The following is a 27,781-nucleotide window of genomic DNA, read 5'->3' as shown; positions in this document are numbered from 1 at the left end:
AGCTGTCCTTGTGACCACTCTCATAAGCAACCAGCTCTAGTTACAACCACCTTTATGAAAACCAGTTTGAGCTGGTGACCTAAACCTTGTAATGAAAAGCTCTCGTAAGACTCCGCTCCCATAAGCGACCATGACCACTTTTGGGATCACCCAACTTGACTTTTCCTTTGTTTTTAAGCTCTTGTAAGCAACTGCTAGAGTCTTATTCATATTAATCAACACTTTAAGGAACCTGCACATTGTGCTAATGGTTCATTGACAAAGATCTTGTACAGTGCAGTATGGCAACAACCACTCACAGAGCCTGACGTCAACATGAAGCTCTCTTGACTGACCACCCTCTATTGTTTTACCTTAACGTTGCTTAAAATACGAGAGTTCACTCTGGTCAGCGACCAGCTCTACAGTAGTTACGATCATTTTTTCAAATTTCCGAGGTGGTCGCTTATGAGAGCTTCGACTGTATATTAATATCCAGGGGGGGGGGCAGGGGGGAATCCTGGTGGACAGGAATGCCCATTGGAAAAAAATAATTAAAATGCTAAAGGAGACTATCAATAATCTGGGCATAGCTAAGGCTTTAAATAATAATAATTTTGTTGGCACCAGTGACTGTATATAAAAGTTAAAATGTACCTTTCGTGACCATAATTTTTTTGTTAAACTATTGTTTGTAAGTAGAACTTAATTCTTGATTTAATTTGTTTAGTTATTCATTACTTAATTTTTGTGTCATTTTTTATGCTCAATTTTTGGTTGAGGTTCAAGTGAAACCCTCATTAAAAAAAGGCATCTATCTATCTATCTCTAACGCCTTTTTGATGGCAAAACAGACCTTTAGAATTGTCTTGATTTCAGACTTCTAATTTGGAGTTTTTGAGGTTGCAAGTGCAGTTGTTAAGTTGTTATAAGTCTTTATTATAATTATTGCGTCTACAATTTTTCAATTGATTAGTTCACAAAGGACTGTTAATTGTTAAAAGTTAAACTTGTATTTGCAATAGTCATTTTTAACTTTATAGCAAAAATAACCTTCACATCCTTACATTTTTCTCTATAAAAACTTCTTTACAGGGCTGCAATAGAAGAAAACCCAATAACCTACACTGCTTCACGGGATGAAATTCGCTTATCTGCTGAAATCCTAAAAATAATGTTTAACATCACAATAAATCTACCAGAGCCTGACAGTACAGATACCATGGAACACTGTGAGAGGATTGTGTTTATTGTACGTTCAATCCTTGTACATCTTAACCCCTTGCCTGAACAGTCAGAGAACCTTCCAAATCATGCCATCAATATTGTAAGCAACATGCCAAGCAGCTGCCTCAAATATCTGCTGTGGACAATGCCATCCAGTGTCTGTAGAAGTCTTGCACAAGATTTTGATAGCAGAACTTCATCAAGGAGGTTTAGGTTTCAGTTTGAGGTACTACAGTCATGTGTATGTTATAGTCATCATTTTGATCCATTAAAGGGGCACTACCTTGTACACCTGCCTTGTAACTGTGCTCATTTGAAGTTGGACACAAAATTTAGTTTTAAAATTAATTTTATGGTAAGATTCTACATTTACATACACTGTTGTTTCTAACCTAACATTCACCATTTTCACTGAAACCATAATGCACCTGGTCTACTGCCAAAAATTTCAAATAATAATTGTTTCCAATTTTGTACAGATGTCCCAAGAAAAATTAAAGACAATCATTATGCAAAATGTCAGGGAATAAACAAGGTGCATTATGGTCTCGGTGAAAATGGTCAATTTGATTAGTGTTTTCTCAACCTAATCAAGACATACATATATTATTATTATTATTATTATTATTATTATTATTATTATTATTCAATTTAATATTAGATATATTATAGTTTACATCTAGCGCACTTAAGCCTGGTTTCCATATGATCGTCCAGATCATCCCAGTCGTCTCAAAAAATGTTCAGACGATCGGGACGATCATATGGAAACGGTACCCAGACGATCGCAAATGACCCGGACGACTGAGACCACCTCGATCGCTTGGATAGAGGTGAGTTCTATCCGGACGATCGGGACGATCATGTAAACTTTGAAGCAATTATATGGAAACGCTCTCAGACGACTGAGACGATCGGGACGATCGAAGGCTATCTCAGAAGTTATCACTTTTATTCCAGTAATAGAGAATAAATTCGGCGCGGATGGCGCTGAAGCCGAAAAAATAATACACAAATGTTCGCATCGCGTATGGGGGTTATTTGAAATTTGAGAAAGTCCATGACATCAAGTTTTCGAAGAGATACTATGTCTTCAGGGAACTCTTCTAGCTTCTCAATGCAGGAAACTCAGAGGAAAAGCAGTTACCAAGGTACGAGGTTCCCTTTATGAATAAAAATCATCCATTTATGTGGCTTGTTTGCAAAACATGCGCAAAAATTCTATTGTCTGACCCAGAGACATCGCTGGCGACCCCGCGTCTCTTGCCTTTGAGGCGATCGAGACGATCATATGGAAACTACCAAAATCGCTCCAGTTGATCGGATCGTCTCGAAATATTTTGAAACGACTGGGGCGATCGGGACGATCCGGACGGTCATATGGAAACCAGGCTTTACCTTTTCTAGATTTCCCTTTCTAAGATATCAGCACTCACGATTTGTTCTCTTGTACCCCATAGAACTTCAACATGCTGGCAATTCAAACCATGCTAAAACTTCTTGATGATCGTCTTAAGTCAACCGGCCGGCCACTGCAAGAAAAAGTCGTTCCCCTCCTTAGTGCTTTGTGTCAATTGGCGCGAGGAGACAGGATAATAAGAAAGTATCTGCGGAGAGAAGTTTTGCCGCCTCTTGGACATGTGGGGACAACTCGACCTGAAGAAGGTCATTTGATAAGAAATGAGCTTGTCCGTCTAATGACATCACCTTTGGAGGATATCAAGGTTTGTTACAAGCTGTTTGTTACAAAGCTGTTAGACTGGGTAATTTACATATGTAAACATCCAGTGGCTAATGTTATGTGTGAAATAATCCATAATGATTTATTGCAATCCACACTCAGGGGATAACATGCTTAGACTGATCTTTATTACTTGTACAGGAAGGGTGTTACAGTGTAACCGCTTCATGAAAGGTTGTTGTAACAAATGGGAGTGTCCACTTGTTATTAAAGTGCTATATTCATAGCCATGCCTTAGAAAAGACATTTCTTCATGGAAAACAGAGGATTGTTTGTAATTTACAGTAAATGGAATGCTGTAAAAAAATATGTGTACTTCTTGGCTTTTTTACCAGGAGCTAGTTGCAGACTTCCTGTTTGTTCTCTGTAAAGAGAATGTCAATCGACTCATTAAGTACACTGGGTATGGAAATGCCGCAGGACTACTGGCATCCCGTGGCCTTATGGGAGCAGCTCAGTCTCAAGGGAATGGAGGCAATTACTCATCTGATGATGAAGATTCCGAGACTGAAGAATATGCAATGGACAAGTCAGAGATTGATCCTATGATTGGTGAGTACTCGGGAAGTACTGATGGTACAACAAAAACAACGATGCTCTTAATTGACTGAACCAAATAAATGACATTATAATAACAATAATACACTTCTTATTCCTGTTATATCTTCATCACACTCTTTATAGTAATAAAGAAAACTGAGATTCTAGCCACTGCCATCATCATTATCATCATCATTATCATCTTAATTGGCAATATTTATTGCGCAGAGACTAGTGGGACCAGGCTGAAAGAAATAATTTAAATTCAAATTAATGGCAGGGAGAAGGAGGATTTGAACTCAGGACCACCATGAACAAATCCTGCTAGTGGTCTGTGCGGGACTTGAACACTGGGCCACCTGATTGCAAATCCGACACTCTAACCGTTTGACAACACTGCCTCACTTCATGTTTTTCTTGTTATCAGGTGCAATTCCAAAAGATGATGGAAAACCTAATCCTCTGGATGAAATGAGTGAGCAAGAAAAAGAGGAAGAAGCCGAGAAACTGGTATCATTAATCCATGACCTGAACAGAAGGGGTGTGATAAGGACAGCCCAGGTGGGCCCTGATGGTAGGCCACAAGAGTGCCTAGGGGAGGAACGAGTGAGTGATGAGGCTTCAGCAGCTGTAGAGACAAATAAAGCAACAGAAAATGGAAACAGGGACTGATGATAATCAAGGAACTTCATCAAGTTAAATTTAGTGATAGTACCAGCATACTTGTGATAAACTGTAAAATACTTAAGCTATCATAAAAGAGGCCATTTTACAGCTATAGATGGAACTGAGGCTGGAGCTGATCTTGTTTTGATACAACCCTTCCTGCTTATATTGTGTAAATCTTGTTGTTCAAGATTATTGTTAACTTAGTATTTTTCAAGCACAATTTTAATTTTAAAAAAAGGAGGTTTTTTATGTTAAGGAAGTCAACCTCAGCCTCACATTCACTCAAAGGCTAGGCTACTGAGCCCACAACTGTAAAATGGTGTATTCTCTTAAATACAAGAAAAAAGTCAAATCACTGCAAATTTTATAAGATCGCCTCAAAAAAGTTGTTTTATCATTGTAAGTTGTAGTACAGTGATGAAATAGATCCTCTGATTTTTGTTTGAGAGGTTGGTAGCCTGTGCACCAAAGCGAAGTCAAACGTGTTATCTCCAAAAACATCGCTGCTCTTTGGATGAGGATTAGAGAGGCTGTTTTATTATGTTGAGAAAGTAACAGAAGAAGCAAAAAATATAAAAATGAAGTTATATCATCTTATTAAGAATATGTCATATATGTATCGAATGTGAAAATAAAAAGGCAATTAATGAATGGAAAAATCTCTTTGAGCCGTCCTGCAACTGACAGTGTACAGTAAACTTAATTAAAGTTCTTCTGAACTTTTCGTATATTAGCTGTTATTTATGAGATATTCATTAAACCAACTTCAGTTATGGTCATAAATGACATAGTTTACTCCTTTGTGTGTTTGTGTTTTTTCAAGTTTCCTAACCTGGCATGTCTTAGGGTTGATTTCCACCGTCGCGTAATTTTTACGTGCGTACGTGTGTAAAATTTACGTTCGCAAATAAAATAGAGGCAATGCATGAGAGGTCGCTTGTAAGCGTAAAAGTTGAACCTCGCTCAACTTCTCGTATAAGCTCAGCACTTTTTATCTTGCCTCTATTTTAATTTATGTTCGTTAACGTGCAAGCGCGGATTTAGGGGTGGGCCCAGGGGTCGCCGGCCTCCTCTTTGTGGGTTATTAAATATATCAGCATTACATGTTCAATATGGAATCCAGGAATTTGCTAAATTTAAGCGTCCAGATTGCATCTCAGAGAACTTCAATATCAAAAATTTTCCCGGAGGAGCATGCGCCCGAAACTTCCTAAAAAAGTGCGCCGTTCGCAGTTCTGATGGGCGATATCGCGCCGATATTGCCACTGTATACTATATCTCTAGGTCCCCTATATCACCAAATCCTCGGTCCGCCTCTGAATCCACCCTAACAGACATGGTAGGGAACCCAGAGTCGCTTTTGTCTTGTTTACTGTGTTGTTATGAATGATTAGTTGTTCTGAGAAATGAAGTAAAATTTTAAACCCATTTTTTCTGCGTTCAGATTTCTCTCGAGTAGATTGTGAACAGGCTCTCTGAAAAGTGGAAGAAAATTTGGACTAGCGGAAGAGTTTTTCCCCTCAAGGGTACCAAGGGGTTCTACTACCGGGTTCATTCTACATCTCATTCCTTAATAAGCCTATCAACAAGCAAAATATTCTTAGATCAGCTAAAAATTGATGACATTAAGCCATCTTTTTTATTTAAATAAGTTCAGCCATAATCCGTTGCCAGTTTCCTGAGCTTTTTGTTGTTTGTTTGTCTTTACACGCAGAGTTACACTCTCTGCACTCAGTGCACTGAAATTTAACCAACGTGTTTATTTTAAGATTTTATTTGTTATCACTTTTAAAGCTATCCTTGGCCTTGCCCCGCAATGTATCAGTGACCTGGTTGCAATTCAAAAATATACGTTCAAACGATAGTTTTGATGTTTTCACTAGCAGCCTCCAACAGGTAAATCGCTATCAACAGTAGGAGAGGCCAAAACATCAGGAACTGTACTTGCTTTAGTACTTTTAAATCTTTTAGAAAACCAAGAAAACATTTATGTTCTCTTGTTATCGGTTGATATTTAAGCGATATAAATAAATAAACTATCAATCAGATATTAGCCATAGTTTAGTAGTTTGGTCGAGTGTCCAGAGATTTTTATCTAAAGTTAATGCTTTGTATACCTATGCGTGTCGGATTTTATGGTGGTGTCACAAGGTAAGAAATCATGAATTTGGAAAAAACTGTAGTTAAACTAAATCTCTCTGTGGTGGAAAAGTTATCAACTCAGTTGCTGAATGTAAAATTTTGGAGTTGCTAAGCATTTTCTTGGTCCATTACACAGTCATGTGTTCTTCCTGGTGAAGTCTGAGAATTGGAGAAAAATTATTAAGCACTAAGAAAGTTCATATTTTCGTAAAATGCAGAAGTGTTGTTTAGATTACTCTTGACAGCACTCCCAAATCGTTGTCTTCCTAGTAGTTGATTTTATCCATATTTGGTCAGATCTTGAACACGTTGGTGATTAGCAGCCTAACACGATCCCTATATTACGTGCAATAACTAGTGCGCCACCGGGAATTAGAGACTTAAACAAGAGGGAAAACTTTGGTCTAAAAAAAATAGCGGAGATGTTCCTTTGACGTGCGTTCATTTAGGCTCTGCCTTACTCGTTTTTACATGTTTGCAAATTTATTCACTCTTATCTGAAGGACTCTCCAATTTACGATCGTTCACATCTGATGAACGAAGTGGCGTGAGGACAACGAAAAATTTGATGTAGTAACATGATAATATCGTACTCATAAAAACTGATCGAATCTTGTGGTAATAACTTATACCAACTGATTTCGATTGGGTGTCCCAGCTTCTCACTGTAACCACGTGAATCTTTTGACAGGCAAAACATTATTGACATTGTTTGATTCATTATTGCTAAAAATTTGCATATCACTATAATTTCCTCGTAATTTGGACCAATAAAATCATGGCGAACCGGCTTCTTTTCTGTACGGTAGAAGTTTTACTCAGTACTGTGGTGTTATGGTTTCCAGTGAAAACCTCGGGTAAGTTTTTAATTTTCGATTTTCAATTTTGGATTCAATAAAAGGACGACCTTCGTTCCCTTTGCAATGTTTCACTTTTAGAACACGCGCAGTTGTTCTTTTGTTGGCACAATAATGATGGCTATTTATTTTCCGATGAAACCTTCTCTCATATTTCTTCATTAAGAAGTATATAAGAAAACCATCTTTAAAGCTTAAAAATGTCATAGTCATTTTCGTAATAGAGATTTTTCTTTACCATAAGGTGACCACGCCACTTACATGTGCAGTAATCTTGTGTTATCTTTCATCAGATGATATTCCCGTCTATTTTGTCATTAACGCTCTAAATAATACCACAAAATCTTAATAAAAAAGGCAATGGGTAATAAACGTTTTTTTGTTTTATACAATAAGTAAAAATTTCCATGCTTTGAAAAACTTTCTTCGTGCATCCGACAACATTTCACGACATTTTCACTCGGCGTAGTAATAGTTTAAGTTTACCCTGTTCAGTATTTTAAAATAAACTTTGAAATATTTACTGTATATTATTAAAAGATACTAAATTGACGACATAAGAGAAACGGAAACTAAATTTTGTACCAGATTTCAGTTTAACGTGTTCCTCAAAATTTTTGTTGGGTGAACTACAGCAAAAGGCCGTTACGATATTAATGTATAGGAAAACCCGAAGTCCATGAAATGGAGAAAACTACTCAAAATTAAAATTCAGTGGTGTATTGATTTTCTTGATGAATATGCGATGTTTAGATTCTTGAAAATGGTGGGTGCTAATATTCGATCAGAATTTTAGACCTTAGGCCCATTATCATAAATATTTAGGCAGATCACACATTCACTGACAACGTACAGAGTTCAGCACTTCGGTTTACATAATCAGGATAATTTAGATAAGTGGAGTTTTATTGAGGAATAAAGTGTTACTTCAGTGTAACATGAGCATGTTAAAAGGCACTTTTTAGGGAAATTTAGGATCAGCCGTGATTTTCTAGTCATCCCTGAAATTAGACAGGTAACTACTGGTGACTACCGGTAAAATCTTAAATTTAAAGCGTTTGCATTGAAAAGTGAAAAACCCCAGGCCAAGGTTAATTGCTGAAAATAAGACCAAGCTGGGAGACTTTTTTAACGAAACGTAAGAGATGTATTACTCTTTTAGCAGTGTGATTATACACTTATTAGCAAATCAAATACGGAGAACGATAATTTTATTTTATGCTTCCAATAATGACCTGCCCAAGATAAGAGCACACAAGAAAAATCTTTTCCTGAGAATACATGTACCGGTGGAAACAACCATGCGAGTACACGATTGAGTTGAAACACTGAAAAATGCGAGCACACTAGCTAGTTTTTCTGGTCGTCAGCCATCATAGAACCGAAGGACAATTCTAAAAATGTTTTGCCTTTTGCGTTGTATTGTACAATTTAAAAGATGTGTTGATTATAAATTAAAATTTTGGGTTGACAATAAAACCAGAACTCCACTTCCTCGTCTTGACGATACAAGAACGATATCACAGCAATCTTTATTGATCAAACCTCTCCAGTTGTAAGAATTGTTTGAAAGCTGTGAGCGTCCACTAAATGAGAAAAGCTAAGGCTATACGTTGAAAATTTTAGATGTTTAATTTAAGTGACGCGTATAAACATATTTCAGAAAGCTTCATTAGCGTGACTTACAAACCCAAACAACAGGTGCTTCAATTATTTGTTAGATCAGAACACGCCAAAGAACAGCTGCACACTCAGTGTCTACAACAGAATCCCAGCGCATTATTGTTGCTTTAATATAAAAATAAATATTATTTTGGTTGGAAAATTTAAATAGCTTTCTTCCCTGTGAAACAAACGTAGGACGCAAAAATGTTTTGAAACAGAATTGTTTCAAATGGGTTATTTTAATTTGGTAGAGGCAATCATCTAAAGTTCTTTCTTCTAACGCAATGTATTTTTCAGTTTCTAGTTTTCTTTCGAATGAACAAATAGTTGTATCGCTGCTTTAGGCGGATACTGTGAAAGGAAAAATGCCTATCGGTTTGTCCTAATGTCAGTTCTGTCATGGCTACAAACACATAACACCTTTCTCGATCTGCATAATCATTCATATCATAATCAGCCTCATTCAATAATTCTTTATTATAAACACTGTATAGTAATTAGAAATAATGAAATGAATGTATTTTGTGGTTTAATTTAATTATTGAATTTATGTTGCAAGGATGACAGTTTTTACGTTTCTGAGTTTACTGCATTTTTTTCGTTGTAAAAATGAGATCTTAATGGGTTTTAACCTCGTCTTCGGTCTTTTTTATTACTTAGGAATCCGCAAACCATGTAACATACCGTAGACGTAGTCACCGTGACACAAGGCAAATATAAGAATTTTTAATTTTATATAGCTGTGTGTGTACTCTGCCCACAGGCAGGTCCTTCCTTATAGTTCTCGATCTAAGGCGAGCCTGTTGACTGCTACGTAAGTAAGGGCTGCCATTCTTTACTCTATCCAGCATTCCCACTCGAGGTCTTCCAAGTGGACTCTTTGCTATTATTCTTCCCTCGATAAATAATGGGACAAGTTCACCATGCTGTAGGTTATGACCAAGCCAGACTCTCTGGGCCAAATATTTAAACGTGGTTTAGCCAGTGTTCTAAGTCATTTTCAATTTACCCCAACGATTTTATCTAAACTTCATTTATTGTGAACAGTTTTATGAAAGCATGTAGAGAAGACTAGAAAAGCATTTATCTTCTTAAAACAAACCACGAAAGAAGAGATCTGGAGGTTCAATGATCCGTTAAACCGCTGCTTATAAATAATAAATTAGACTTCGTTTAAATATTTGGCCCTCTAAGTTCTGTTGATAACAGACATGATATATGGCTCTCTACTCACCGACACGCCTCAACACTTCATCGTTACAGACTTAATTTGTCAGACCAAGTGATGTTTAAGAACTTTCTCCAAAGGCACATCTCACAGCCATCCAGCCTACGCATGTGTCCTCTTTCTTCAAGTTCCATGATTCGGCTCCATACAGAAGAGTACTCCACATGACAGTCTTCATAATTCTCTTCTTCAGGCAAAGCCAATGCTTTTGTCAGCAGGTCTTTTCTCTTAGTAAACGCGTTCCTTGCTCGGGCTATACTCGATCTAGTTTCTTCTTCACAGGATCCGTCCTGTGTAATGAGGCTCTTAAGGTAGTTAAAGGGCGATTCTTGACTTAATTGTTTACCCGCAACAAAAGATCGTGAATTCCTCACCAGGACTCTTACTTATTTTCATCATGCACCTTAGTCTTCTTAACATTGATCTTCATACCATATTCTTCCGCCGTTTCCTGCTTAGCTACTGGCTGAAAAATGTCTCGTACAGCTTTAGTGTTATTGAAGAAATATTACCAACGTTGACGACTGCGAGTAGTTTCTTATTTTTCCTTAAAGTGGCATTTGCTTAACACGCGAGTGGCAGTAGAGTAGCCGCAAGAACGAGTAGCCAGGGTTTACTGAGGTTCCGGTAAAATAAAACACCATTATCGTTACCCTTATTTATTTAGTTCAAGAGAAAATGATCTCTTGTTTAGTTATATTAGCCCGGCCCATCAATCCTTTAATCAACCTCGTTCCCAGGGTTCTCTCCTATAATGGGCTATTATAAATAAGCTACCTTAGGTATCATCCACCCTTAAGCAGCCTCCCCGCGTTGATCGGCGCTAGCGCTTTTGCTTTTAATAAATACCACCATAAACCGTACATTTTCTGAAAGCTTAATAGTTCCAGATTATTGCTTATTCCTTTTAAAAAATCAAAATATTTACGCGATTCAGAAATGAGAAGCTTTTTGTGAAAGTGGGTGTCACTGTAAATTTAAGTCCAGGCCAGCCAAAAATAAACGCTTCTTAACACGTTTGACTGAAAAACCGTATCTCAGATTTTTGTCAAGTGGGTTTGTTCTTTTGTTATAAGCAGGTAAAGTTAGGGATAGCAAATCATTAGCACTACCTGTGAAAAAATACTCTTACTCGAAAACGAAAAAAGAAATCAAAATTCGCAGACACGGTTTTTTAGAAAAACTATCTGACAGTACGTTGGCCAAATTTCGGCCAAATTGGTTCACGGGTTGCCCACTTGGAGTTTAAAACGTACCCTCAACTTGCCCTGATTTTCATTTCGAAAAACAGGGGAAAAAGATTTTTGGCGGCGTATTACCCGTGACGAGATTATAACAGATTATAGCACCAAAGCTGTCAATGTTGATGCATACCAGAAAAAGGACAACAATAGTGACACAGCAGGAAAACGGGTTACAAACGAAACCCGACAACAGAATTTATTTCAAAGGCTCTGCGCTGTTCGATCCTTCTGTTGTAGCCTGAGTATCAGGCCTTCCTAAGGGGCTAGGGGAGAGGAGATTTTGATACTCAGGCTACTTCTGTTGTCGAGAAAGCATCTTTAGTTATTTGCGACGGGCAGTTTTCATTTTGAGCCAAGCCAACTTTTACTCGATACATTTTCTAAAAGTTCGACACTTACCTGGAACAATCGACAACAAACCAGTTCCTGGAGTTTTTCTTGAAGCTGCTTTCCCACAACAATAGACTTTCAAAAAAGTCCTTCCTCCGATTTTTATATGGCGCGGGACCTGTCGCGAATTTATCGCTCCGCTCGCTAAGAAACTCGTGAAACTCGATTTCGCGGTAGTTTCAATGGTTTTTTCAGAAGTTTGTCATCTTTTAGCTATTTTTCTTGATTGTAGTAGGAGCCCTTGTCGCTCTCTTGTCTCTCACACTTTGCAAAACGATTTTGTCGTCTTCTTTTGTCTTGGAGTCAAGGACGAAAACGGACAAGCTCTTTTTTCTTCTTTGGAGGCATTCACTTCCAAAATCCAGGGGAAAACAGTGAGCACTATACTTGTAGACCACGATTTCTGTCAAATAGCGTGATTAGCTTGGTTCAACAGCGGCATGCGTGTCAAGTATGACGGGACTTGTCAACGATCAATTAAAATAATTAGCATAGAAAAAACTTTAGTGCTCCATAAGCCTGCACAGAAAAAACATTTTTTTCTGGAATTTTTTTAAAAGAAAGCTCTTGATAAGCTCTACTTAATCATCTTAAAATTGAAATTTCGAAAAATGATGATTTTTTACCCGGGATGATACCTTAAGTAGAGATTTTGTTCACGATTTCGTTCATTACTGTCTTTTGCAGGTCTCCATCCTCCATCAGGGGTGAATGTTGAGGCAGTACACGGATCGGATTTTTTGATTATATCATGGAACTACCAAAGGGATGTCCCCTACTACAGAATTTTGTTCGCTAATCCACCGGATGAGGCTGGTCCTACGCCCGTGTACTGTTTACCTGATAATACAACATGTAGTTACTGCGTGTCAAACCTCAATACACCAGGCGTGTCTTGTATTACACTCAACAGCCATTATACGGCGTCCGTCAGTATAAAACTTAACTACGAGCAGCTAGTTAGTGTGAGAGTGGAAGCGTGTAAGGATTTAATCCCAGAAGAATGTCTACAGCGTAGTGAATGGACCAATTATACCATTCCTCCAGGAGGTAAGTTGCAATTGAAACCAAGAGCAAGAGCTACAAATGGGATCCCCTACACAGTTACACTCAATTGGGACTTGGAGATATCAATGGTCTTCACCAGTTTCTCAGGGGTCAAGCGGTCTTTAATTTCTTTTAATGGCAGTAGAGTAGCCGCAAGAACGAGTAGCCAGGGTTTACCGAGGTTCCGGTAAAATAAAACACCATTATTATTATCCCTTATTTATTTAGTTATATTAGCACGGCCCATCAATCCTATAATGGGCTGTTATAAATAAGCTACCTTACAGGGATTATTTTAAGTAGAGATTTTGTTCACGATTTCGTTCATTGCTGTCTTTTGCAGGTTTCCAGCCTCCATCAGGGGTGAATATTAAGGCAGTACACGGATCGGATTTTTTGATTATATCATGGAACTACCAAAAAGATGTCCCCTACTACAGAATTTTGTTCGCTAATCCACCGGATGAGGCTGGTCCTACGCCCGTGTACTGTTTACCTGACAATACAACATGTAGTTACTGCGTGTCAAACCTCAATACACCAGACGTGTCTTGTATAACACTCAACAGCCATTATACGGCGTCCATCAGTATAGAACTTGATTACGAGCAGCTAGTTAGTGTGAGAGTGGAAGCGTGTAAGGATTTAAACCCAGACGAATGTCCACAGCGTAGTGAATGGACCAATTATATCATTCCTCCAGGAGGTAAGTTGCAATTGAAACCAAGAGCAAGAGCTTACAAATAGGATCCCCTACACTCAACTGGGACTTACCTCCTCTTTTGTTTAGCTAGCGTGAGGATGAGTTTACGTTGTGTTTTTTTTCTTTCATGGTAGCACCGAGTCCTGTGAGGAATGTTCACGCACGTCCATTGTCGTCAAAAACTGTCGAGGTCAGCTGGACTGCACCAAATCAAACCAGGGGAACGATAGTTCTGTACTCTGTACTTTACAAAAAAGAAAACGTATGTTGTCTGCAAGTTTATGTTTATAGTTGTTATCAGTTTGCTTAGTTTTAAGGGTGGAGAAGGAGGCTGAACATGCGCTGTGAAGACACTAAACTCGTTACCAGGATTTTTCTCTTGTAGATGTGGGGAGGGATTCCTTTTCTTGTAGAGACCTTTTGGATGTAAATGTATTAATATCAAAATTCACAGCGAGGTCCAGAACAGAGGACGTAGCAAAAGAAAAGAATGAACTGTTATCCACATTTTGCTTCCAACCCTGTGTTAAGTGGAAATTGAATATCTTCAAACAAGAGAAATTCTCGTTCTTCAACGTCAGGGAGCCTCAGCAAAGACATTTTTGAGCGACGCACGTCCATCGGAAGTGAGGCCTTCCCCCTTTTTATATGCCTTGACGCACGTTCCTTGACTCTAACAAATTTGTATTTATAGTGCTGAGTGTCCATTCCCTTATAAAGACCATTTGCCCGAGAGTTTGAACCAAACCACAGCCAAAGGATGCAAAAATTCCACATCTGGTTGAAATGTTCGCTCAACGCTGTTACTTAGGCTCCCTTTGATTGATTAAGGAAAACTCGGGGGAATAAATTATGTGGCAAATCACTTGCGAAAAGTGAGGAGAGCAGGGGCGTAGATACCTGTACGCATGGTACGCTCGTGCGCGCCTAAAACAAGCCGTGTGTACAAAAAAGATATAAAATGAATAGACAATAAAAAATGAAAAGTTAATTCTAAAAAGAAAGCAAAATATCTAAAGATAATTATTTTAAGAGCACAGTTTGCCTCAATTCATTCAACTCTGGTTGCTTCTTAGAAATATATATTTTTTTGTAAAACAACCATCCGGGTTTTTTTTTCCCTCTCCACCCAAATGTCGGTTCCCAGAGAAACGAAGTAATTCATAATGGACCGAATCTTGAATAACATTTATATCTAGGGAAAAGATGGCAGGCGTTTTTACTAAAAACGTGCTCAGATTGCTAACCGTTTACGCACATCGATAAATCCTGGGAGCAACGACAAAGGCAACGGTGATGGCGACGGCAATGAGCCCAATAAGTAAATGAAAAACAACAAATTTTGTACGTCCAGAGCGCTTTTCTTTACAACCTGTGCGAACACGACCGTACATTCCCTTTTGCGCCGTTGTTCGGAGGACGTAAACACAGGGGCAAATTCAGTTTCTTCTTCTCAGTCCGAACTTGGGTGCGGTCCGCAGGGCATCCGAAGGGAAGTTCGCCTATATTTACCATTTTACGAGAATTGTCGGCGATAAACGCGAAAAAGTTAAAAAAAAAAAAACGGGCATTCGGCATTTTGATAGATAGGGACGTTTTCGTTGCTTTCGCCGTCGTCGTTTCTAGGCACCCTATATTCATGAAAGTGACAGTTCTATTTTGGTTTTACTGCAAGCCGCAAAGTATCCGGATAAGTTGGACAAATTGTTTATACTGCAAAACTTTGCGAATTTACAAGGCATTGGTTTCAAAATCAATAGAGACTTGACCAAATCGGCACCTTTTCAATTCGTATTCACGTGCTACATCTGCTTAATATAAAAACGACGAACGGACCCAGTAACAAAATAAAGTAATGAACCCGGAAAAAGTATGTATCCTTATTGCATGATAGATGATTGACGTGCATCATGCATCAGTCAATTCACCCAAAGACACGAAAAAGTATTTCAGACGTTGCTAAATGTTATATCATATGCAGAAAAAAAACTCTTAGGCTTAAAAGTAAAACGTTACCAAATCTTTAGTCAAGGAAGTTGTTTTTTTGTTTTTTTGTTTTTTTGCGTTAGCGGGGTGGGGGGAAGGTTGTTCAAAGCGATTTGGAGAATTGTGCGTACCTCTGAAAAAATCCTGGCTACGCCCCTGGAGAGTCGAACATAGATGGCTTATTCAATGCTTTGCTCCTCGAGTCTATCACAGATCAGTCAGTAAACCCGAAACAATGATACTCATCCTATTCTTATTTCTTTCTTTCAATTCTTAATATCACTAGGATCAAGAGATGAAAAGGGTGTTTAGAAACGCTGGGAAAGGAATTCTAACGCGGCTGTCTGCAAAAACAACATATAAAATCTGGGTAACGGCGTCTACATCTAACAGAGAAGGACAGCGTTCTACTTTGACTACCGTGGAAACCTGTGAGTACTTCTTAGTTCAAATCAAGGGTGGATTTCTGTATCTTTTTAACTTTGAAGTGATAAGCCTCCTATTTTATTGCCTTATATTTTTCATTTCTCTTGTTTCCAACTTTTGTTAGACGCTGACGAATGTGAGTCTAGTCCCTGTAAAAACAATGGAAAATGTCACTTGTATGGCGGCTCTTACAAATGTCTATGCAAAGAGCACTGGGAAGGACCGAGATGTGAGAGTAAGTTTTTACTGGACTTAATAGATGAACTGAAAGTTACCCCGCTGAAAGAAGTAATATTTAAACTAAAGGCATTCTTTGGCAATCTTGTCGTAAAAACTAGAATGCAACAAACGTTAACAGTTGGCCTTTTTCACTTTTCACTGCCAAGATGAAATGGCTGTGCGCATGCGTATCTTGGAGTATGGTAGAGCAACCTTTAAAGAGCAACCTTGCTGTTTCGTTCTTCGGGGTCGTAATCGTTAAAGGTAAACGGACGCCCGGACTTGAGATAAGTCGTATGAAATGTTGCAAAGATGCTCAAATTCACCGTCGTTTCTTTTGGGCACGTGGTCTTGTTCTTACAGGACCTCGGTAAGAGAATTTTTGCTTGCGTACGCATGTAAATTTTAAGCGTGTAAGTAAAATAGATCGAGGCAATGCATGGGAGTTCGTTCGTAAACGTAAAAGTTCACTCGCGGCTTTCATACATTTTCTCTTTTGTATTCACGCTAGTAAATTTTACGTTCATGCGCACGTAAAAACACAGTTGAAACCCACACTAAAAGTGGATTTTTATTGTTGCGTAAATTTTACGTGGGTATGGGTATGAACGAAGAACTGAAGTCTTCCTCAATGTTCTTATTTAGAGCGATATAAAAAAAAATCAGAGGATCCTAAAGTGATCAGGAAATGAAAGAGAGGAGAATAAACAGTCTCGAAAAATTAGAATATGTCACTTCCACATTTCCCATAATGCACCTCATTTGCTCCTCAAATTTTGCATAAGCATTGTTTTCAATTTCTCTTGGGACGGCTGTAATACCCAGGAGAAATGAAAAACAAAGGTTATGAAACATATTTTTTTTTTGGGGGGGGGGGGAGGGGAGGGGGCAAATAAAGTGCATTATGGGAAATGTGGAAGTGGCGTATTGGCCGGGCCTATGGTCACAGGAATACACAGTAATTTTCAAAGTAACCATTGCAATAAAACGTATATCAAGTAGCAAAATGACCACAGAAGAAAACAAATGAATCAAAGTTGAACAAAGAAACTGAACAAGAGATTGTAAGCTCTAATACCTCAGTACAGCAACCTCGTTACCAGGCTCTCCCTTCTGTCAACTACGAGGATGACCTGGTTTTAAATAGAAAATAATCTGGAAACGAGTTCTCAGTGGAAGTGACTTAATTAAGTGCTATTTTCAGTTCCCGAAGGGTTTTATATGAAGGCGAAAAAATGTCTTGACGCGGGAAGAGAGGGCAACTCCTCACTTTACAGCAATATCAGCCTGGAATTTTGTGTTAAAGAGTGCAGAGCTATTTCAAGGTAAAAACAATGCAGTGAACTGAAATTGTGCAGTGATTAATTTGATTTTACCTAAAAGTTCCCCAAAGGATATACACCTTCTCAAATACCGCCAGGGACCTCCCGCTGGACAAGGAGGTTGATGGATCAGGGTATGAGATAAAAGGGATGAAATCTAGCCTGAGAAAACAGCCGCGTGGGAAATTTATTTCAAACAATCAGAAGCACTACCTAGATCTAGGTAGTGACGCGTCATCAGTATGAAATTTCTGCGCTCGTTTCTCAGTCGTCATTTGGCGGGGAAACCAGTGGTAGCGTCGCCAAATGTGGGCTGTTTTCTCAGGATAGATGAAATATTGAAGGCAAGGATAGACATTTGTTAAAAATGAGTGATGAGGACCATGCTATTATCATGACATCTTTCTTATTTTTTGTTTCGCGAATCTTATTTTCTGCATCAAAGAAATGAAATATAGAAATGAGCAGCCCCATTCTTTCTTGGCAGCCCTATGGTAATCATAAAAAAGCACAGCGTGGTATTTGCTTGGCAAGGGCTTTCCCATCTGCATAACGTTTGCCAGACTCAGACCTAACTCACTTAGACCGCGTTTAAAAGAACCAGTAGAGTAAAAGTTTGACATTTAAAATATTAGTTTTTCAGCCTGGGCTGAATGCATTTCCCATCTGATTCAAGATAAAATAAAAGTAATTTTGTTAGATACTGGCTGAGCTCCGTTTCAATAATAACTGACAGTTAACCTATAATATATCCATTTTTTGCAGTTGCAAATCGTTTGAATATGGACTGGGGTACAACAGCAGTGGAACATTTGTGAATACTCTTCACATAAAATCTCTTGGACTCTGCAAACTGCAACATGCCAGCGTATCACACCAACCGCTTAATGATTGTCCCTATGACTACTACGAAAAGAAGCCTCCTGTATCTTCGAGCTCGGATGTGTTTTTATCAAAAGCATTATTTACAGGGCATCTTGCTTTGATGACTTTCGTGACAGCGATCCTGAGTCTGAGCCCTTTAGCTCTTGTTTGATTGTTGATTTTGGCAAATTAAGCAACCACAAGTGAACAAATAACGACAAATGCTCATTGGAATTTAGCTTGCAGGCAGACGTTTTCAGACGGGCGCGCGAGCACTTGGATTTGCAGGGGTTGTTATCGCACTTTCTACTCTGTCAATTTATTCTGACTTCAAAATCAATCCAATTAGGGGATACTGAGGCTCGCTCGCTCGGCATACAGCCCCCCCCCCTCCCCCCTCCTTCCACACACACACACGATAAACGATAATACGCGAGTACTGTGGGTTGATTATTATTCGACGTAAACAAGACTGCAGGAAGGAATTCCACTTGCGCGTACAGCGAGGATACGTATACCAGTTTACCAGTTGATGCATATGCAAGCAGAGGATACATATATATATAGAAACAAGCTCGATTGCGTTGGTTCGCGTTCACAAACACATGTATAGAAAACTTTCACCTCCTTAATTGCTGCTTAATTAAAGCTCTTGAACTATATTGTGTTTATTTGGGCATATTCGCTTTGTGATTCCGATACAGCCACCCTGGACATGAACGACCAGTCTTGAAAAGCGATTTATCTCAAGAAATTTTACATGTAAGGAGGATCTCAAACATTTGGTTTGTTATCAAACATTTGGTTTGGTACAGAAAAATTTGAAACCACTAGCTTTGTAACAAACGCTCTTTTAAACGGGATTAGAGATACATTGCAGTTGTCCCCATTTTTTGCTTGTCTCGAAAAAACGAGCACCATGAGCACTATGTTTTAAGTTTTATTGTAAACGTCAGTTAAGTACGAGGGGCTATTTATGTTTTTACACGTTTGACGATTGAGTAGTTATCACAGAACAGTAGTACAGAGTAACGCAGCCTAAAATGATTTATTATAATTAGAAAAACAACTTTCCATAAAATCTTACTAGCAAACAAGTGTACCGGAAAGCGCGGATTTGAAATTCAGCAGTCTTGCTGCGGTATTGAAGAAGACTACCGCGTCCAAATAACGTAGACTTGGTCCTTTGGGAGACATGAAGGCAGGACTCCAGTAAGCGGCAAAAATCGAGCCCATATATGTACGACCATTTCTATCATCGATCACGCTACAGTTTCACTGATGCATGGCTCTTGACTCCCAGATGTAACAAGCTTGTGACTTTATCAATCATCAGCATTTTCAAGTAGTGATTCGCTAAGAGCCAGATCCCAATAGTGTTCTACTCCGTATTTCTTGAGATGTTCTCTTGCAATCGATTGCATTGGACACAATTTAAATTTCCAGTCGCTAAAGTTCCTTTCTTGGTTGGTGCCCTGTGGAATAAAAGAACGTCCTTTTGGGCTATTATCAACGATCACAAGGTCCATCCAGATTAAAAGACGAAGGAATAAAAAAGAGGCGCTGACTTTTGTGCTTTAACAAACTTTATGCTGTGAAGATGAAAGCCAGGCTCATTGTTTGAGGCAGTGCAAAGCGCAGATTAACAGTCTTGACCGGCACAACGACACTACATAGTTATAGTAAGAAATTAATACGAAATATATGTAGCAAAACAACAACAGCATGAGTTTTAATTTTAAAAACATCCGTTTCCGCTAAATGAACTTTTCTTAAAGAGATGGGGTCAAATAAACTTTCTTAACCAGAAAAGTGGGGGGGGGGGGGGGTTATAGAGGGAGGAAGCTTATTTGAGAAGGGGGGGTTTCATAGAAGATTTATGGCAAGTCGTGATGTATAATTTTCTGTACAAATCGAATCCCTTGTCCAGTTGCTACAACATTGCAAAAGAAGTCTTTAAGAGATAGAAGAAAACTGATCAGTGGTGTCAAAATTTCACCCATTTTAAATTTCATTTACCTCCCAAACTAACACACACGGCGCTGTCTTTTTGCTGGCAGCAGCCTCATCCTCCTCGTCATCATCATCAGAATCTTTTTCATCTTCCCATTTGATGCGATGCAGCATTAAACGCTTGAATTTCTTGACTGACTTTGGGCCTCCTTCCACTACCACGATATTAACATCTTTGTATAGAACAGCACAACCTTTACGGGAAAAAGGCATTTCAAATTAAAAATTAATTCATAAAAAGAGTACCGGATCAAGGGGCAGTGCTTTCGTGAGGTCCAGCGATAAACTGTCCGCAAAGTGATGGTCTGTTTTTGTCATTTCTGAGAGCGCAACTCATTGCGCTGTCCGCTCTCACATTTCAAAACGAATAAGGAGGGTAAATCCTATGGTACATCCGGGGTGTAGAATAATTATTTCCTTCGAGCTCCTGCGTGAGGAAAGTAATTACTCATTCTTTTAATTCTCAAGAAATAAGTTTGTGTGTTTTGTACACTGATGTGAAGAAGAAGAAGTCAAATAAACACACACAAAAAATACTGAATATAGTGTTCGGACATTTCTACATGTAAACGTATTAAAAACAACCAGACTCCGCCCTCAAAAAAACCTTGATTGTTCCCATTATAAGAAACAAAACTTTACCACTTGAAAAACCGCGATGTTGATAGAAGATAGAGGTGGGGATGGTTATTACTGGCATGTCTGAAATTCGTTACACTAAACTAACAGCGCATACCTGTTAAGTAAAGCTGCTGTGCATTGATATCCACTTTATATTTTTTCTGAGGGTTTTTTAGTTCTTTTACTCTGAACACTGCTACATGTACACCAAGGGAAGTGTCCTCCTTCAGTTTACGGATTGTCTTCTCACGACGAGCTTCAGGAGTTAGTTTTCTGGCAGCATTAGCAGCTTCATGAGCCCTGTAAAATAGACCCCCCGGAAAATGTTAAGTAATAAACGCCTTCAGACGTCAGTAATGTTTAACGTGTGTGGCAAGCATGAGCTCAATGTCACCTAAGCAATTATTTTCTGGGTTTTGGTGGACGATGATGACAAAACCTAGACACCTAGACACCTTACATGCATATGCTTAGTCAAGCAATGTTTCTATTCGATTCCATTGTAGACAGCCAATTACAGAGGAAGGTTTGCCATGGGCCAATTTCTCTCCTAAGAGTGGATGCATCGACCACCACTCAAACGGCTCAAGGACGTTGTTTTCCACTTGTGCAATCATATAATAAAACCAAGCAGGAATTTAGCAACTGAATTTTGCACGCATTTCAATATTATCCACGACATTCAGCAAGAAGTTATTGCTCATGATTGACCCCTTCTTCTGTCAACCGTTTTACCTATATATACCTATATTTACCTGCAGTCTTCTCACATATCACTTACTTTTGTCTTTGTGCCATTTGTGCCCTCACATGAGCTTCTACTTTGGTTGGGTCTTGCACCGCTTCATTTCCCAGTACTCTCATCAAATTGGAGATTTTAACTAAAAAACAAAAAAACAAAAAAAAAAAGAATACTGTGATTAGCAGCCTCGCACGCTATGTTGTGATAAGAAGAAGACCTTTTTTTTTTTCAAAGGCTAAGCTGGTTGATGGTTTCAGTTTGGACAGAGAGCTTACTGCAGTTCATCCACCACACTGACTTTATTGAAAGGTTTCAAGAAGTGATAAACCCACATGTATTGCTCTTGAAGTATCCCCAACTGTTTGAAGACACTATCCAGGTGGAGCTATAATTTGGAAATGCTGGTTTTTTTAGGGAAACTCACAGACAAAATTCTTGCAGCAGAGAAGACAATCAACATCCACATAAGGCATCAACACCGGGACTTGAACTTGGTGGACATTGGTGGGAGGCAAACGCTCTCTCCAGTATGCTGCCACTGTTTCTGATTTCTACAATGTACGTAACACTGACAGTAATCTGAAGCAGTGAGGGAAGCTTTCTCTCACCTTTGGGTGGTGGTGGTGGCTCAAGACCGAGCCTGATTTTTTCCTGCTTCTCCTTTTCTATCTCTCTCCGTCGCTGAGTGCGAATCTTTTTTCTTTCTTTCTTTGTTAACATTATAGGAACTGAAGGCGCCTCTTTGGGTTCAGCTTCATGTAAGGAGAAAACACATGAGAAAACAAAGAAAATTTAAAATTACAGGACAGACTGGGGTGTTTAACCATCACAGTGTAAGTCTACAAAATAAAAAGTAGATGTATATTTATCAAGAAACGGAGGAAATTTGCAGAGTTTTCTGCTCCACAAAAAATAATTTCAGAAATAGACCTGTATCAAGTGTAGGTAGGCTGCACAAAATTAAAGTCTTGATTTGCTAATAGTAATTTTTAATTGTATTTTAACTTAAGGTTTTGTCACAGCTTAGAATGAAGGCAAAAAGAATTTTTTTTCCATTGTACTACAATATTAGAAAGTTGGTGTCAGTCTACACTAAAAAAAAGACCAGCGAGTCATATAAATTAATGTAATTACCAGGCGGATGTTTCTGTACGGGATGTTCAACCAATGCTGTCACTCCACTGATATAGGCCTCTATGCTGTCAGTCTGTAAGTTATTCATGTATTTCCCACTGGGCAGGATATTTGCATCCCACCATTCAATGTCTGGAACAAAATCTTCTTGAGCTTCTTTTGGTGTGATCAGTGCAAGTTTAGTTGCTGATGAAATGCCTGTTTTCTTTGCGGCTGCTGCGATCTCTTTTTGAAGCTTATCTAACTGGGTCTAAAATGCAAAGGTATTAAATATTATTAGCAATGAGAAGGTGAACTTAAGACTTCTATGGCCAGTCACATCATCAAGTTACTGGTATCAATGTTGGTAATACGCCTTCTTAATTTTTTTTTACAAATTTGCCAGTATTTTTGCTCATTTTTTATGGGCATTTGGCATTTTTGGGTGATTTTTATCAAGTATCTATCAGCATAAAACGACTCTTGTCCTTCTTAATGTTTGCTTACAATTACACTGTGAGTTTAAGCTTTCTATGAGTCCATACTGAACAAGCCAAGTACATGTAGGCCCGAGTTGACTACAGCTGTACATGAATTTGAGTCTTAGGAAACAAGAATGAGCATTCTTATTGTTTTAGTACAAGCCTATTTTCCATACTACTCTACCATCAAGTCTATACAACCATTTTTGTTTGTCACACAGAGACAACTAAATTTTTAACTCTCACCCTCAATCTCTTCATACCATATTTTTGTGGCTGCTTCTGTTTCTTCTTAGATCGCATTAATGCATTATATCTACTTCAATCTCAATCTTGAAAAAGTTGCCACTGTTTTGTTTTTTTATCAAAGTAAATGTACATGTATGTTAGTTTTTTCTACGACCTGATAATTAGCAAGGATACCAGCAAATAAAAAAACAGGATTTTGCATTTTGAAACTTTAGATAAAATATTAAAAGTACTTCTTTAACAGTAGAAATCAGATTTGGCTGGAAACAAAATGTATGTGAGATTACAGAAGTTGCTTCACACAACTTGATCTGACTATTTAAATAATGCATTTCATATAGGACAAAAACTGAATGTTTGATTTTGTAATAAAAATTATCATATCATCAAAAATTGACAATTAATTACTACAATAAATGGCAATGTTGTTGAATTGCTATTGAGACAATACTGTACATGGACACCATACCTTAGCTCTGATCCTTTGAGCCATTTGTTGAAATTTTCCCTTTTCATGGAACTTAAATCCTCGCTTGCTTCGTTGCGCTTGTTTTATCCTAGCAAAAATATGGATTAAAATTAAGTACATGCTGTAGCCAAGCCATCAATACCACGTAAATGTACAGGTACATGTATCCAAAAAAGCCTTAAATGACTTGTCACAAACTACTAGATTTTTGTTTTACAAAAGAAAATTTAAAAAAAGATTAAGTGTCGTTAAGGGCTCTTTTCCATGCACTCCGTCCACCCATATAAGTAAATGTAATCTAGAGAATGAAGATAATGTGAACTGTGGAAATACAAATTTTTAAATAAAGATATGATCATTGCAGCAGTAATTGCAATTGAAGCAATTGCAAACTAACCAAAGAAAAAGGCCATGGGTTTGAATCCCATTGATGTTCGGGTAAATTTGCAATTGCTTAAATTGCAATTACCACTGCAACAATCATATCTTCATTCTAAAATTTGTATTTCCACAGTTCACATCATCTTCATCCTATGTTTCATTCCTTTCACCAGTTAAGATGAACTCAACAAATTGGCCTGCGCTCAATGTATAGGTCTTCATAGCTCAGTTGGCAGAGCACTGCCACACTAACCCAGAGGCCATGGGTTGAAATCCCAATAAAGTCCCGAAAGTTTTTGGGGTTAATTTGCAATTGCATTAATTGCAATTACCACTGCAACGATCATCGCTTCATTTAAATGTAATCTGTGAGTAAACGTACATGTTTACAAAAATATGATTAATATGCACTACACAGTACCTCAGTAAAGAAAAAAAAATCCTTAACCCAAGATGCTTAGACCTTTTGGAAATATAGAGCAGAAACTTGAAGTTATTATATGTAACTAAAAGTGTACATAGCAAGAATCTGTTCAATTTTCTTTGTTTCCTAACCCAACTGTTCATGAATTAGGGCTAGGAGACAAACGAGCTTGAGAATCAACCTACAATGTACAGTACATGTAGGTGTTACAAATCTCCTTCTTCCAAAATACACCACAGACTCAAAAATAAGTACTATATATGAAAATACACAACATAAGCAGTTTAACTGGTCACATTTTCCTTCTAAAAACATGAAAGGTAAATCTGGAAGCTCCACTTACCCCACTCTAGGATCAAAATATTTGCTTTCATTTAAATCTTCTGTTGGCTTTTCAATCTTGAACTTCTCGGCTTTCTTTGCACGGATGTTTGCCTTCAGTGTTGGCATGCGGCTGGTCAGCTGAATGGCTCTCCCAGCAGCATCAACTGTTCGCCCAGACTGATCCAAGATCAGGGCTTTTGGATGAGAGTCGTCTTCTTTAATGGCAGACACAGAAATCAAACCTGACTTAATCAGGTTTGTGCCAGCACTTGTGAGTCCTGTGCTGGAAAACTGAAGGTTTATAACAAAATTTAGCACAAGTACATTGAAAAAATCAAAACAATATTAACCACGAGGTTTGCAAAAAAAATTATTACAAGTATCCCAAACCTGGAATACATGTACATGGTAGGTGACATCATGTAGTAAAACAACTGGTTTAAAAACTACATTTATGCACTGTATACATGTACTTTGCCCACAACAAACAAAGACTAACAAATAAACTTGTTGCCATTAGTGATATGCATATTAATACAGAGTAAGTTTGTGGAGCCTTATGGTAGCATTAAGTTTACTCTTTGACTAAAGCTGAGAGGACAAAATGAAATATAAAAAATGTGTAATAACAAGGACATGAAAACTGCTTCCATAACCTGCATGGATTGCCATCTATTTCATTTCATTTTGATTGTCAGTCATTTCAATGCTACATGTATTATTGTGTCTTTTGTGGAGGTTCCAAGTTGCGGAAAAAAGAAATTTTCAGGTGGGGAATTGAACAGCTAGGAACTTTGTAAAGCACTATTTTCTTTTGGTTGCTGATGAAAGTAGCTAGGGGACATGCTCATAGAAATCAGGAGAAATTCCTGGCTCCTAGCACTGATTGACAGATTTGTAACATAATGTAATAATTAATCAAATGTAGCACTGTTCTTACCAGGTTAGGTTTATTTGCCAGCTGAGCTTGAATCCTTGCTTGTAGTTCAGCTGCCCTTTTAGCTTTTTCTATTGCTTCATTCATCAACTCCTGCTGTTGTAATAAACTTGGAAGAGGCTGCAAAACAAACACAAACATGGGAATTTTACTCAGTGCTATATCTACAAACTGATCAATTTTTCAAGCAAATGATTGTTTTCAAACAGGATGTGGATTCTTAATGAATGGGGAATGTCAGATATAAAGGACAGAATATTATGACTATCAAAGAACCAAGCAGATGACTTGCCAGGAAGCTCTCAAATCAGGTAAACAGCTCACACATGTTATCAAACTTGCTTTTGATTGATTCAAGCGAGGGAACATGGGTTCCAATCCCGTTTCAAATTTCCTTTTTATGCTAATCCACACAACTGTGTGAAGGTCTAGTTTACTTTACAAATAATAACATGGGTAAAATTATCCAAACACATACTGCAAGGCAAGACCAGAATTTTCATGTAAGAAACATGAAGGTAACTCAGGTGATGCTGTTCACCATTTACACGTACATTGATAGGAGAAAGCACCAACTGCCTCTTCAACCCAATTCTGTAAATATTCAATGTGCCAATTTTCTCTGTACTTTTAAATCCACTCAAACCAATAGAATGCCACTGGGTCTCTGAGAATGTGCTTAATACTGATTCACAATAGAGCTTTGATTACTGTGATGAAGAATATTTGCCTAGATTACAGAATACCTGGCCACTTATTTGCACCTTGCAGAAAACCAAAAGAAACTGCTGTGTTTATGCTCAGTTCTTTAAAGCCCTCCAACAAGACGACCAATTATTCTAAAATAAACTTTTCCAGCATTCATATAAACAAGGCGCCAACTCGAGGCTCACGTGAAAATACAGTGATTTGTATGAAACTGTTCAACGACATCATTTCTTTATGTTTGTTCACCGGAGCAGAATGCCGAAAAACCCTATTGTTACAAATATTTACCTGTGCAGAAACTTTTGGTACTGATGGAGCTACAGGAACAGCAGCTGGCTGAGCCTGCCTTATAACGGTCAACTGTTTCTTTCTTTCCTCTATTTGTTTCTTCATACTTGCTACCATTTCACTGATTTGATTGCTACTCAGAGGAGTAGCTCTTTCTATTGATTCAGGCATTGCTGGTGGTAAAGGTACATTATCATCCTTTAGAGCGTCAAATCTGCTCTGTTTTCGTTTGCTCCTCAGGTATGATGAGTCGCCACGGTCATCTGCATCTTCTCCAAACACATCCTCCAGAGTTCTTTTTTTCGATTGAGAACTTTTTCCAGAACTAGAACTTTTACTGCTCTTTAGCTGAGATACTTTGTCGAATAGGTCGCTCACGAACTGTGGAGCTAAATCGTCCAAAAGTGAAGATAACTTCTCACGAGATGAACTTCTGTCCAAGTTGTTTGTAACGCAATACAAAGCAGCGTTTACCACGCTTTTCTCGTTAAATCCTAACCGCCGTTTCACAGTTTCTTCCACCCATGGCTTCAACTCCTCTAAATCTCTTTTACTGACAGCCATTTACGTAAGGTGGTTATATGTCTCAGTCAAAAACTCAATAAATTGTGCACCTCAAGCAAAGCGCATTTTAGCCGCCATTTTGGATTTCGTCTCACTAACGTTGGCGCATTCTCTAAAGTGTTTTGCCGCTGGACGTAACTCCAGTTTATTGTTTATTGTTTGTTCACCACCAGTCTTCTCACGTTCAGCCGACATTTTGGCGCGCTTTGCAAGCGGG

General features: G+C 38.3%; 3 protein-coding genes across 3 annotated transcripts in view; 2 read left to right on the top strand and 1 right to left on the bottom strand.

Annotated features, from left to right (window-relative positions):
• Positions 1-4,884, top strand: part of LOC140928004 (chaperone Ric-8A-like) — a 5,986-nt gene extending 1,102 nt beyond the window's left edge. Inside the window, exons 2-5 of the mRNA XM_073377720.1 lie at positions 1,075-1,432; positions 2,667-2,930; positions 3,283-3,499; positions 3,915-4,884. Of these exons, the coding sequence (XP_073233821.1) occupies positions 1,075-1,432; positions 2,667-2,930; positions 3,283-3,499; positions 3,915-4,159 (1,084 nt within the window). The 3' untranslated portion in view covers positions 4,160-4,884. The remainder of the gene's footprint in view (positions 1-1,074; positions 1,433-2,666; positions 2,931-3,282; positions 3,500-3,914) is intronic.
• A 2,192-nt stretch (positions 4,885-7,076) lies between these two features.
• On the top strand, positions 7,077-19,040 carry LOC140925801 (uncharacterized). Its single transcript, XM_073375668.1, has 8 exons — positions 7,077-7,155; positions 12,370-12,732; positions 13,073-13,435; positions 13,567-13,694; positions 15,705-15,849; positions 15,969-16,079; positions 17,268-17,388; positions 18,151-19,040. Exons 1-8 carry the CDS (start codon positions 7,077-7,079, stop codon positions 18,419-18,421), a joined length of 1,581 nt encoding a protein of 526 aa, XP_073231769.1. The 3' UTR covers positions 18,422-19,040.
• Positions 19,041-19,278: 238 nt separating this feature from the next.
• Positions 19,279-27,664, bottom strand: LOC140928003 (U4/U6 small nuclear ribonucleoprotein Prp3-like). Its single transcript, XM_073377719.1, has 10 exons — positions 27,001-27,664; positions 26,008-26,124; positions 25,087-25,358; positions 23,939-24,026; positions 22,760-23,009; positions 22,234-22,377; positions 21,665-21,764; positions 20,999-21,183; positions 20,269-20,456; positions 19,279-19,724 (listed from the first exon to the last, which is right to left on the bottom strand). Exons 1-10 carry the CDS (start codon positions 27,562-27,564, stop codon positions 19,575-19,577), a joined length of 2,058 nt encoding a protein of 685 aa, XP_073233820.1. The 5' UTR covers positions 27,565-27,664; the 3' UTR covers positions 19,279-19,574.
• Positions 27,665-27,781: the final 117 nt, after the last annotated feature.

Source organism: Porites lutea, chromosome 2 (assembly GCF_958299795.1).
Source record: "Porites lutea chromosome 2, jaPorLute2.1, whole genome shotgun sequence".
Classification (NCBI taxonomy): domain Eukaryota; kingdom Metazoa; phylum Cnidaria; class Anthozoa; order Scleractinia; family Poritidae; genus Porites; species Porites lutea.
This window is presented reverse-complemented; position numbering and strand designations above follow the sequence as displayed.

Coding starts and splice junctions, on each gene's coding strand:
- LOC140925801 (XM_073375668.1), top strand. CDS start 7,077: ATGGCGAACCGGCTTCTTTTCTGTACGGTAGAAGTTTTACTCAGTACT. Junction 12,733..13,072: donor TTATACCATTCCTCCAGGAG/GTAAGTTGCAAT, acceptor TGTCTTTTGCAG/GTTTCCAGCCTCCATCAGGG. Junction 15,850..15,968: donor TTTGACTACCGTGGAAACCT/GTGAGTACTTCT, acceptor AACTTTTGTTAG/ACGCTGACGAATGTGAGTCT.
- LOC140928003 (XM_073377719.1), bottom strand. CDS start 27,564: ATGGCTGTCAGTAAAAGAGATTTAGAGGAGTTGAAGCCATGGGTGGAA. Junction 21,765..22,233: donor GCCACCACCACCACCCAAAG/GTGAGAGAAAGC, acceptor TTTGTTTTTTAG/TTAAAATCTCCAATTTGATG. Junction 20,457..20,998: donor ACAGCAGCTTTACTTAACAG/GTATGCGCTGTT, acceptor TTTCCCGTAAAG/GTTGTGCTGTTCTATACAAA.